Source organism: Neofelis nebulosa, chromosome 4, assembly GCF_028018385.1.
Source record: "Neofelis nebulosa isolate mNeoNeb1 chromosome 4, mNeoNeb1.pri, whole genome shotgun sequence".
Lineage (NCBI taxonomy): Eukaryota > Metazoa > Chordata > Mammalia > Carnivora > Felidae > Neofelis > Neofelis nebulosa.
The window spans coordinates 127,323,320-127,336,882 of record NC_080785.1 but is presented as its reverse complement, the minus strand read 5'-3'; the positions used below and the strand labels follow the sequence as shown (position 1 = coordinate 127,336,882).

The following is a 13,563-nucleotide window of genomic DNA, read 5'->3' as shown; positions in this document are numbered from 1 at the left end:
TGGAGACACAGAATCCGAAGCAGCCTCCAGGCTCTGAGCTGTCAGCACAGAGCCCCTACGTAGGGCTCGAACTCACAAACCATGAGATCATGACCTGAGCCAAAACTGGATGCTTAACTGACTGAGCCACCCAGGTGCCCCAGCCATTGGTGTTTTCCACATGACTTGTAAATCACAAGAGTCATAAAGGTCACCAACCCTCTGCTTGTCTGGTTTTCCAGAGCTGGGATTTTTCTTAAACCCAGGTGACTTGATTCCCCACTACTGTTTTCCTCCTTAAGGTGGAGACAGTTATTCTCTTGATGTATGACAAGTTATCAGTTTGGTTTTAGTTTAGTTCAGTTTTTTTGTTTGTTTGGTTTGATTGGGTGATCTCATCTTTCTGAGCAAGGGAGATGTGGTTCATCTGCCCCCTCCTCCTTTCTCCCACCCCCGCTACTTTTCTCTATTCCCCAACAAAGGAAGAAAGCCACTTGGGTAGCCATGTCTGTGCAGAGCCCACCTTACCCTAAAACAGGCCGTTCTTGGTCCAGCTGTCACATACAGTTATCACATCTGCACCATGTTCTCCACTATCAGCTTCATTTGTATTAAGAGGATAACACTTCCCTCTGCTTACTATTGGGTCCTACTTTATCTTGTTTTTCAAACTCATATAGGGAGGAGGGTTATTATTTCTAGCCACTCCAAATCACCTATAAGGAGGTTTCACACTTAAAATATTTCTGGTAAAATATTAAAACCTTGAAAAAAAATCTTTTAATATTTCTGTGGATCCAATTACCCACCCTTTATCTATATATACCTATTCAGCCATGATAGATAGTTAGTCCTCTTAATGGAAGAAGCATGATTTCCATGGAAGCAGACTATTAAAGGTGCTTGCATTAAAGGAGACCTGATCCAATCCAGTGTTCACCATCGATGGTGGAGTACAGGTCCGTGCCCTGGGAAGGCTGATTGTTACTTACTGGAACTCTGAGATCATATGTAAAAACAATATGTTAAGTGATGTATCCTGTGAGTAGCTTTGATTTTAATTTTGCAGCTTAAAAAATGTTTATCATGTATTTATTGTTTTGCAGACCAACTCCACAGGTCGATTGGAACAAAATAGGTGGTGATCTACCCAAAGGAAGAGAAACAAAAGAAAATTATGGCAAGACTTTGAAGATAGAGAACGTTTCCTACCGGGACAGAGGGAATTATCGCTGCACAGCCACCAATTTCTTAGGATCAACCTCTCATGATTTTCATGTTGTAGTAGAAGGTACTTTCCCCATATTGATTTATTTTTCTTCTATTAAAGAAAAAAAAGGTGAACCTATAATTCCAAAGCATATATGTTGAAACAGGTAAGCTGTTTAAACTTTTGTTTTTGGAGTGGGTATTGAACTATATTATACTTCAGTTAACCAGATTTGACATTTAACCTGCAAAACCTTGTAAAAGGGACAAATGGAAAGAAAAGATCTCATGTTAGGTATTAAACACACCTGACTTTCACACAATTTTTATTATATATATGACACTGCATAATATTAAATCATAGAAGAAGTAAGCATTACAAAGACAAATTATTTCGAGGAGCTTGGAAAAAAGCTTAGAGTTTGTTTCCCATTCCTGTGGTTAACTTGCTATCTCATTAATCAATTTACTTTGACTTTCTGTACCTTAGTTTCTTCCTCAAAAAAAAGAGGGTATCAGGCAAATTGTCTTAGTTCTTTCCTAGATACAGTTGTTTTTTTGTTTTGTTTTGTTTTGTTTTTTTTGGTCCATATCTTGGGTTCACATGATATTCAATATGTTACTTATGGGGATGGAGTAGACTGAGTGCTGTAAATAAAAATTTTCTATCAAAAGATGCAAGATACATATTATAGTAAAGTTATCTCTGTAAACCCACGCCTTTTGTTAAATAGAGGATTAGCTATTGTTGCTTGTATTCATAGAAATAAATAGGCCATGATGTCATCATTTAAAAAAGGGGGAAGCCACACAATGTGGATATTGGGGCTGTACCTGCCCTGCAAGTGAAGTTTATCTGGGCATCTTATGAATCTGATTGATGCACACTGATTTCTATGGGTCTAATTACAGTGAGGTCTCCTATCTATGGTTTGGTTGACTGAATTGATCAAATTAATGGATTGATTACTGCATTTGTACTCATTTAGTGCTGTGAGGGCTTAACTAGTGAAAGGAATTGTCTCTTTCAGGGTCCCATTTAGTGAACTGATGCTCTAGGGTTTCCATTTATATTCCAATAAAGTTTACCTCTTAAACCTTCAATCTGTACAAGGAACATCTAAGTAAAAAGCTGTTTTAATGAATGGGAAAAAATGAAGACTTAGACACAGATTACATTTACAAGTAAATGTTAAGATAGATGTTTTGGTCTAGCTGCTGTTTGGAATAACACCATGTTTTTAAGACCTCACCCACAATGTATATGGTCAGTTCAGTTAAGAAGAATGGAAAACCAAAGATTAGAATATCATTTTCCTTGATTCAACAAAAGTAAAACTGGTATAGGTGACATCTTAATATTATGCATAAATATCAACATTTGCCATCAGTGATATATTCTTCTGACCTGGAATTATTCACAAAGAAATTCAAAAAGGAAGATTTGAGAAGTTTATATATATTTTTATTCATCATTTGATGCTTCATTGTTTTTGTTTTGTTTTGTTTTTTTCATTTGCTGCTTCTATATAAATCGGCTACACCATGCAGCAGGGATATTTTTCTGTAACCCCCTACCCCTGCCCCAGTGTAAACACGTATATCTACAAACCAGACATGTCTAGTTGTTAGCTGCTCCTACTCCAAATTGCTGACTGTTAGAAATCCTTCCAGATGGCTGGAACATTGCTACGGTAGCTGAATATTTTAACAATCTGGCCACGGTTTTCTTGACTATAAGACTGAAGCTTTGAAAAGAATTGCAAGGGTTGCAAAAAAAAATAAAAAATCAAGGATGTAAACTTAATTACGCAGTTTAAAATGTTGACTATAGGACTCCAAAGGAATACAGGTTTCCTGAATGAATTGTCCTCACTATTCATAAAACAGCTATTAGCACTATTGAGATGTAAATTATGTTTTTATTAGGAACATTTAATCTTTTCTCCTTAATGAGAAGCTACTAAATGTGCCCTCAGTTGTATGTTTTAGGAGTTTCTTTTCACACATGCAAGTGAAAAGCACACTGGGCTCAAGAAGTCATTTTTTCTTTTTTGTGTATATGTGTGAAACCAAGAAATACAACCTTCATTTATCATATGCGCAGATCAGCTTACTTTCTTTCACTTGTCTTCTGCCTTCCTATATCTCCTTTCCTCTTTTTTGTCTCTTGTTTAGCAACTCAAATTAAATAACAATAATTTCCATATGATCACAAAGCAATGTAACCGTGAATTTTGAAAATTGAGTTCATTCTGAAAACACCCATTTGTGCTTAAGTAAAAGCATGTATTGTTTTGTAGTCTCTGTAGATGTGATATTTCTTCTTTATTACTAAACATAGTCAAATTCTGTAATTTAAGTTACAACATCCTAAATATGAAGACCGTGTGCATTTTCAAATTGTCTAATCCAGGTAAATAAAAACAGCTAGGATGTATTGATGAGGCACAGCTATCCTTTCTAGATATCTATGATATAAATAGTGCACATTCAATAAAAAGATAAACATTAAAATGACATCTAAGCATTCTAAATCCAAAAAACAGAATATGACCACAATCACATTTCAACTGATTATTTATTTATTTATTTATTTATTTATTTATTTATTTATTTTAGTGTTTATTTGAGAGACAGAGAAAGAGGCAGATGGACAGAGTGCAAGCTGGGGAGGAGCAGAGAGAGTGAGACAGAATCCAAAGCAGGCTCCAGGCTCTGAGCTGTCAGCACAGAGCCCAACGCAAGGCTCAAACTCATGAACTGTGGGATCATGACATGAGCCGATGTCAGACGCTTAACCCCCTGAGCCACCCCGGTGCCCCTCAACTGATTATTTAAAAATAAACTCCCACCAACTTGCACCATTCTCATGTTGTAAACTTTTGAACCATTTAAACTTTTGAATTTTGCTGTAATAGGAAAATATTTACATAGAATTACATACCCATAATTGTCTTGAATTTTAAAAAGCTATCATGAACTCGAGTGCAATTCAGACGTTGATATACTTAAGAGAGCCTCGTTTTCAAATGATCTATTTTTTCTAAAAAACTACAATTAAATCCAAGGTTGATAAACCTCACAATTTTGATTTACTAGAACATAGATATTTAGTAGGAATCTGTTACTAAGAAAATAGCCTCTGTGTTGTTTTATAGGTACCAAATTTCCTATTTTATTTCATTTTCCTTTCAGTGATAAATGTTTCTCATTAACTTGTTATATTCTAAATGGTTAGTCATTTGCATCTCACTTTTTAGCAACATAGGGAAATTATCATCTTTCTTTATATATATTTATGACAAAATGAGTAAAGTTGCAGCATAAGTTATTCTCATCAATTATCATGTATCTTAGGATAATGGATAAAAGAATGGGATTCACTGATGTTTTCTCCCAGGATTTTCCATTTTATCTGTTTTTGGTTTTGTTTTGGTTTTTTTATTTCTTTCTCTTGAGTTTTTCTTTGTCTTCTTTCAACTAGATCTTGCCCTTCAGGAATAGAGTTACGTGTTTGAAGCTTTGGCAAACATCTGTTTGTTCTCTGTCCTTGTGTGTCCCTAGACTCACTTCACTCACCAAAAATATCCTGATTCATAGCCAATGTCCTCGGGCTCACTCTACATTCTTTTGTGAACAAAGTAGCAACTAGCTAAATATGTTCAACCAAGACATGGCATGATAAGACTGAATTACTAGAAGTCAGTGATTCCCTCCTATCCAACATTCCTTCTTTCCTCCCTATGCCTTTTTCACTAGAGTCTTTGGGGATCAATCATTTCACTTCAACTTGTAATTATTCCACATGTGTCTGTTCTCCTTGTGCCAAGCAGAGGAGACACAGGAAGGGTAAGGTTCCTCCATGGCTCTGTATTTATCTGAGAAACATAAAACAAATACCCGAGCACTTAAAAAGCTTACTCAAAAGAGCTAAAGTTTAGCAATGATTTCTAGTGAATATATAAAACGCCTTGGTATCACCCTCTGGTGTATAGATGTTGGAGGAACTTGGATTTGGGAGCACAAGGTGAAAGTTAGTAAAGCAATTTGGACTTCGTTCCTATCAGTGGTCTGAGTTAGTAAAATAGTAATTAACTAGAAATCACATCACATTTTCCTTGGAGTCCCAGTGCTACCCAGTTTACAGGTTCACAGATCCATGAAGTGGCCAGAACACAGAGTGGGGCTTCTTTTGTTGGTGACTCTAAGCGAGTTAGATGGTGTCTCTCAAACTCAGTCCTTGGTCTGCAAGGAGGTAGAATCAGATAGGCTGATAAGCTTAATATGGATACCAGGGGTTAATGAAATTTGTAGGGTGAGAGTAGAGATAAAATCTGTATTTTATTATGCATGGATATTTAGAGAAATGTCATCATTACATAACCTTCTTTATTATTTTTATTGAGATATCATTGATAACATTAATTTCAGGTGTACAACATAATGATTCGATATTTGTATGTATTGCAAAATGATCACCAGGTTAAGTCTAGTTAACATCTATGGCCACACAGTAACAATTTTTTTTTCTTTTCATGAGAACTTTTAAGATGACTCTCTTAACAACTTTCAAATATGCAAACAGTATTATTGACTACAGTCAACATGCTGTATATTATATCCCTATGATTTATGTTTTTACATTTAGTTTTTGCTCTGAAAGCAATATTAGTTTACTGTTGTAAGGATGGAAATTTTCATGTTCGTGGAATTTTTTCCCTCTAACCCAAATGTCTGATTTTATTGTGGTAATGTGAAAAGACAAAAAAAAAAACAATAACATAAAAATGTACATATACATACACCTCAGAGAATCGTGTGCAGTTTATAATTTGGACTATTGCACTTTAACCTAAACGACTAAATATTTACAGATTATAGGTGATGAATACACATATTTAATTTAAGATTTAGTAACTAAGTCCGCACCATATGGAATAATTTCTAGGGCATGTCCCTTTCTCAGGGTTGAACTTTCACGGTTATTTGCATATTTTTGATTTTCTTGGTGAATTTATAGGCATTTTCTTTTGACACAATCCTTTTGTTTCCCCTTTACTTACACACAAAAAAGCAGTTTACATGACTTATTTTTTCATTTCACATATATGTATCTTTAAAAGAGTTTCCTTTTTGACTAAAAATGGAAATCCAAGAATGTCTTGGGGGAAATAACCAAGCAACACTTGATGGAAATTACTACCTGCAGGTGTTGCGCAATTTTCCCTGGAATCAAATTATCCAAACCATCCACACTTTAATCTAAATCTTTTATTCACTCCTGACATAGTAATATACTTAAGGTGACAAGATATGGCAGTAATATTTGCACTAAAGACAAATGTCTCATTCTGTACTGAAACACCACTTAGAAATATAATATTGGAGCAATAGAACATGCCAAGATGCAAGTAATTTAAATACATTTTTCCTCCATTGTTTTCAGGACAAAAAGCTAAATGCTGCTTTTAGGCTTTCTTCTCCCTGTCTTACAAAAAATAATCTCTAGGAAAATAATGTTTCCACACTTCTAAGATAGATAATTAGATATCGGTATGGGTATACAAATGATACAGAGTCATTAAGAAATATTTAAAATAAATGCTGGACATTTCAATTTCATTTAAAAATTCTCCAGATACATTTATCGAATATCAGCCTTTTTAGACACCTTGCTGTAGCTTGAAAATAAGCTCAGCCAGCACTAAATAAACTTAACCATCTGCTTATCCCTCCTTCACTTTCTGTTAATGAGGTAGATACTTGTGATGCTGAACAAAGTGATTGTATACATGTTAATTTTATTATGCATGCTAAGAGTCCAAATTAGATTGCGCACACACACCATGCATGCACGCATGCACACACCCTATAACTAAAAACAGTGTCCACCTTGCCTGACGGAACATTTACAAGAAAGAGCTAGTGTGAAACACTTTATTGTGGCTGCCATCTGCTGGCACATTATAGAAACACAGGCATTAAAATTTTCGGACCTCCTGACATGGTTAAAGTCACTTATGATGTCTTCACTTTATTCCAGAGCCTCCTCGCTGGACAAAGAAACCTCAGAGTGGTGTGTATAGCACTGGGAGCAGCGGTATCTTGTTATGTGAGGCAGAAGGAGAGCCTGAGCCCACAATCAAGTGGAGAGTCAATGGCTCCCCGATTGACAGTAAGTGAAACACCAATTGTGATGCAGTGCCAAGGCAATGGTGTGCTCGGATGGTTGATAGGCAGACACCCTGGTTATGTGTAAGATGGGAGTTGGGAAGTGGCTGGACCATCTAGACAGATCCAGCCAGGAAGTTCAAAGTTGAATCTTTCAGCACTTTGATTTATGCTTAGATTTATGGAGAAGTGATAAATAACATTTGTACTTGTTGGGTCATTATATTAACTCTATATAAAAATTAGGTTAAAAAGACAAAGCAGCTGATTGAGAAAAAGGAGAAAAGCCCATTCCTTTGCTTTTCCCTGAGAAGAAATCGGTGCAGTGACCTAGTGGTTGAGAACATGGGTTGAAACTCAGAATTGCCCTTAGACCCAAGCAACAGTGACCCCGGCTCTGGGTTCTGCTCTTCACAAGGACCTGGTCTGGCCATCCTTTGGTCATGCCTGCTGTCATTATTTGAGACTTTCACAGGCCAAAGAGAACTGTAAACATGCCCCCTACCCCTGGCTCCCTGCATGTTCTTGACTGAGCTCCATTTGTACCCAAGATCAGAAAAATCCCTGTCTAGTCAGCTCTCAGCCATCCCAAATGGGCTGGGCATGGAAAGGCAGGGATGCACAAGGGCTGAAGCCTGATTCTCCCCACTCTACCATGTTCCAGCAAAGAACTCTGAGAAGTCCAAAAATCCTCAGTTTGAACCTGGAGCTCTTGTCATTTTGAATGTCTTTGTCAAAATAGGACAGAACAAATCTTATTTGTCAACTGACTAGTTTAATCTTGAGCATTTCTATTATTGAGACATATATATATATGGCTTTCATAAGTTTCTTTTGTCCTGGACCGTTCATACCAAGTGTAGACGTCTGGTGGTTCAGAGACCTGGGGTCCCATCTAGGCTGTGCACCTTCCCAGGTATATGATCTTGAGTTGTTTACTGAATGTCCCAAAGGTTTAGTTTTGTTGTTGTTGTTGTTTTTTCACAGCACAACAGAGCTAATGATGGTTGTGATGGAAAGAGGTCATTGTGGTCAACCACCTAGGATAGTCGTTCATCTGTGCAACATTATGATAGTTTATAAACTCTGGGGCCAGAATGCCTGTGTTTGCATCTAGGCTCTGCCATTTACTAGTTGTGTGACTGGGCCTATGACTGACACTCTTAAAATCTGCTTCCTCATCAGTAAAATGGGCATGAAAATTGTACCAACTCATGGATTGTTATGTGGATTAAAGGAAAGACCATGCTCACGACAAGAAAATGCTCACGACAGGGACATTCCTACAGTATTCTCTACTTTTATTGTTGTTACATACCACACACTCAGGAAACCTTAGTCCTCTTTATTGAAATCCTCAAATTGGAGATTTTTTTCCCTCATCTCTTTAGAGAGCAGACTAACAAATGAAAGATAAGGCTTCAGGTAGATCAGAGGGAAATGAGATCAATTGTTGTTTATAACGAATGTTAAGGATGCTAAAATAAGGAATGCAGATTCTCTGGAACATAAAATCATAAAATTATATATCTGAATGGCACTCAGCTGTTTATGAAGGACATTCATATATTGCTTTGAATCCCCAAATGAACATTTTTAATGGAGGTACGATTATTCATATTTAACAGATCAATTCGTTCATTCAGTAATTTTTATTGAACGCCTTCTTTGTGCCAGAACTGACTGGCCTTATCGCTGGGATGGTAGCAGTGAATAAAATGAACAGTCCCTTTTCCTGTGGACCTGACATTCTAGCGGGGAGAGTCAATCAATAGACACATAAGCACATAAATCTGTGTTGTAGTGTGATAAATAAAAAATAGCTGACTAAGGGATGGATGTAATACAAGTTCAGGACTGCGAGTGGCTCTTTTATTTTAAGATAATACTAGGAAGCCTCCCGTGGTAATTTACCTGAAAAAAGAAGAACTGAAAGAGTTTAGGGGCATCCATGTGTGGGAAAGCTTCCAGTGTAGATAGGTCAGTGAGTGCAAAGACCCTCAGGTATGTTTGGGGTGTTGATGGGAAGCCAGGAGTCCAATGTGGCTGGAGCTGAGTGAGTGGGCAGTGTTCAGACGCAGGATCAATCGGCAGATGCAGGGGTCACATCATGCATAAAGGGGAAAGCTCACCTGGGGACTTGGGATTCTAGTGTAAATAATATGGGCAGCACTTTGAGGATTTTGAGCAGAAGAATGACATGATCTAATCTATTAACAAAGGACTTTTCTATCTCTGAATGGAAAATCAGCTGTACGACTACTCCAGCTAGAAGCTGCCTGGAAGACACTGGAACCTAGGGCTAGGTTGATAGTGGTAATGGTTAGGTTCTGGATGTATTCCCAAACAAGAGTCAATAGGTTTGTTCACGGATGAGGAGATCAAGGCTGAAAATAAACTTAGACAAGACAGCACAGCTGAATAATGGCAGGGATAGAAAACAAATCCACATCCTTGGAGTTCAAGCTCAGTGTTCCTTCCACAGCTGTCGACCATAGCTCTCCTTGCTCCCCTGCAAATGGGTTATAGCCATTCATTGGTTGGGATGCTCGGTAACAGTGGGATAACTGAATGATCTGAAGTCTCTCTGAGCTTATAATTCTAGCAATTCCATATCCTTTATATGTAGTATTTCAAAATTACACAAAAATGATTACTCTTGGAGTGCCTGAGTGGCTCAGTTGGTTATGTGTCAGACTCTTGGTTTTGGCTCAGGACATGATATCACAGTTTCCTGAGTTCAAGCCCCGTGTCAGGCTCTGTGCTGGCAGCCTGGAGCCTGCTTGGGATTCTCTCTGGATCCCCCTCTCTTTCTGTCCCATCCCTACTCCTGCTGTCTCTCTCAAAATAAATAAATAATCATTAAAAAAGTGATTACTTTTATTGATAACAGACTTAACCTTTTTCAAATGCTTTGCATCCAATATTTGTGAGCCTCCTAATAAACCCTGCAGAAGATATATATTTTTTTAATTCTCTCGTTTGCACATGTGGCAACTGAGGCTCAAGGAGGTCACATTACTTAAGTGAGGACACAACCCCAGTAAATTTATAGGTTTTCTAAAAAAAATTTTAATGTTTTTATTTGTTTTTGAGAGAGCGAGCGAGCATGAGTGGGGGAGAGGCAGAGAGAGAGCGAGGCACAGAATCCAAAGCAGCCTCCAGGCTCTGAGCTGTTAGTTAGTGCAGAGCCCAACATGGGGCTCTAACTCACAAAAGCAAGTTCATGACCTGAGCCGAAGTCGGACACTTAACCGACTGAGCCACCCAGGTGCCCCAACCCCAGTAAAATTAGAGCTAAACGTGGAACCCAGAAATGATTAAGTCTCAGAGCTGAAGTTGCTCCCAGTGTATTGCATTATCACTCACTGAGGTGACCAAAGACAACTTATGGCACACCTAGTGTGTTTTGCTTGATACTGATAGAGAACTGGCTTTCTTAAATCCTGGGAGCTCCTGCTAGCCTTGGCCTGTATGCAGCAGCACGCTGCAGCTTCTGGTACCTATCCCAGAGGATGGCACGAAGCCATGCTCAGCTGTTACTCATCTCAAACCTGAGGCTCTGGTTTCATTTCTTCTTTTTGTAAGGCTGTGTTTGATTCAGGGTTTACCCATGGGAAGATGGTATAAGGAATCTAAAGAGAGTGATGGGGTTAGCTCTGACAGTTGTAGAGCTGGGCATCAGGTATAGGAATGCGGAATCGGTTCAGAGACTCAGTCCTTTGCAGCCTTGAAGAACTTCAGAGAGCTCCTCTTCCTGACAGTTCCCAAGAGAGAAACGACTCTGCAGGATTGTATCGATTTTCTACTGTTGCTCTACAAATTATCACTAATTTGTGACTTAAAATAGTATACTTGTATTAGTTTACAATTCTGCAGGTTAGAAGTCCAACTAAGCCTCACTAGGCTGAAATAAAGTTGTCAGCCATGGTGTGTTCCTTTCTGGAGGAACTAGGAGAGAATCCCTTTCCTTGTCTTTTCTAGCTCCTAGAGAGAGCCCACATTCCTTGGCACATGACTCTCCATTTTCAAAGTCAGCGTCGTTGCATATCTGACCACTCTTTGATAGGCATCTCTGTTTGTCTGGCCATGGCCAGGGAAGGCTCTCTGATTTTAAGGAGCCTTGTAATTACATCAGCCCCACTTGGATAATCCAGGATAATCCCTCCATCTCAAGGTCCTTAACCTTAATTACCTCTGCAAAGTCGCTTTCACCATGTAAGGTTAAATATTTTTTTACTGATAGAGATTAGAATGTGGGTATCTGTTGGGGGCTATAATTCTGCCTACCACAGGGACCTTCTAGAAATAAAATGCCACCCAACATGGCTTTCAGTCATTTCGGGAAATATTTCCCGACTGCCTCCTCTGTGATAGCTGCTTTTCAGGCACTGAGAACAGTGCATAATGCACAGAGTCCTGCTTATGTGGAGTCATAGTCAAGTGTAAAAATATATTCATTTCTGACTATCAGGAAAAAATGTATAAGGAAAGTCTTCTATTTCAATAAACAATACTCAACATTTTCTACAAACCAAAACTTAGTATAGTCACTATTTTATATAATAGAGACACAATAAGAAAAAAATTAGGTTTATGGGTAATCTTGTCATGTCATTTAAAGTAAAAAAATTTAACATCTGTGTCCCTCACTTGACATTCCTAGGTAATATGTTTCCTTTACACTGCTTGTTTGTAGTGTCATAGTGGAGCAATGAGATCTGGCATGTGGCCAAATGCTGTAGGAGGTGGCATTCACTTGTCCAGACTCCAGTCCCTTCTTCCACAGTGGCCATATTAGTCCTGACCCTGCAGGTTCTGAGCAGAGTTAATGAGACAATGCATGTGCCAATTCCAACAGAGTTCTTTGGCCGTTTGTAAATCTACTAGAAATGTTAGATGTTCTTAGCTCCCAAAGGTATTTCCAGAATTATGCCTGGATCAGGAGTGAGGTAGCATTTATTGCCAAAAAGTAGAAAATCTAGCCCCTGATCCCAAGAAGGCTTTAGTCTTACTGTGAAAAGGAAATATATAAGTTGTGTAGCCAAAGTGGTTGAATAGCAAAGCAAGATAACTGAAATGAACAGTACACACCAGAAAATTGCACAAGGGCAGAGAAGTCAAATAGAGGAATAAAAGTGTCAAAGGGGGAACACAGGAGCCAATGTTGATGGGTTGGGGAGATCACTCTGTGTTGATTCATGTGATTTGTGCAGGGCAGTATTAGGACCTAAATTTACAAGAGTGAGTAAGGTCTAGTTATTGTGGGACTTGAACGACAAATGGAAAATCTGAAATTTTATTTATGGGTATGGATATGGAGAGGCAATGAGCTTGAGATCAACAAATATTTTAGCAATAAATATTAATTTGAAGGAAGATTGAAATTGGAGAAGGGTCAGGGAAAAAAAAAAAACATGGTTGATGGTAAGAAATTCTAAAAATGGGCTTCAGTGAACTATTATTCACCCTAAACTCGCCTTAAAATATAAATACTGTGTGACACATTTAATAATTGGTGTATAAATATTTTATATCACATTTTTTATCATACTGACATTCTTTAATCTCTTGCAGAAAATCCATTTGCTGGTGATGTTTTCTCCCCCACCGAAATCAGTTTTACCAACCTACAACCAAATCATACTGCTGTGTACCAGTGCGAAGCCTCAAATGTCCATGGAACTATCCTTGCCAATGCCAATATTGATGTTGTAGGTAAGTAACAGTCTGGGAGCAGACTGTTTACTTTCTAAAGGAAGATGTTCAAGGTCATACACACAAGTGGACTGAATTCTCAACATATAAAACATGGGGAGAAACATCAAAGCACCTTTAATCTAGCGTGTGGGCATTAGCCTTTCTACTAAAATTAAACTTTCAAAAGTGTATTGAATTTGGATATTTTTCTAACTCAAAACCTTATACTGTGTTATTCAGCTGTCTCCCATTTTTATTAATGTGACTAGGATATAGAAAATTTTAATTTGTGCACATTATTTCTTAATGAACGTTCACAACTGTATTTATGTTATTTTCAAATAGATGTTCGTCCACTGATACAAACTGAAGATGAAGAAAACTATGCTACGGTGGTTGGGTACAGTGCTTTCTTACACTGCGAGTACTTTGCTTCACCCGAGGCCATAGTGTCCTGGTAAGCTGGTACAGGGTTTTCTTAAGAGAATGTCAGCAGTAGAT

The 13,563-nt window shown here is 37.9% G+C and overlaps 1 protein-coding gene across 13 annotated transcripts in view; it reads left to right on the top strand.

Annotated features, from left to right (window-relative positions):
• CHL1 (cell adhesion molecule L1 like) overlaps positions 1-13,563 on the top strand; it is a 201,534-nt gene that overhangs the window by 151,650 nt on the left and 36,321 nt on the right. For all 13 annotated transcript variants that reach the window (XM_058726201.1, XM_058726192.1, XM_058726197.1 and 10 more), the window contains 4 exons: positions 1,086-1,270; positions 7,235-7,366; positions 12,940-13,080; positions 13,408-13,519. In XM_058726201.1, the coding sequence (XP_058582184.1) occupies positions 1,086-1,270; positions 7,235-7,366; positions 12,940-13,080; positions 13,408-13,519 (570 nt within the window). The remainder of the gene's footprint in view (positions 1-1,085; positions 1,271-7,234; positions 7,367-12,939; positions 13,081-13,407; positions 13,520-13,563) is intronic.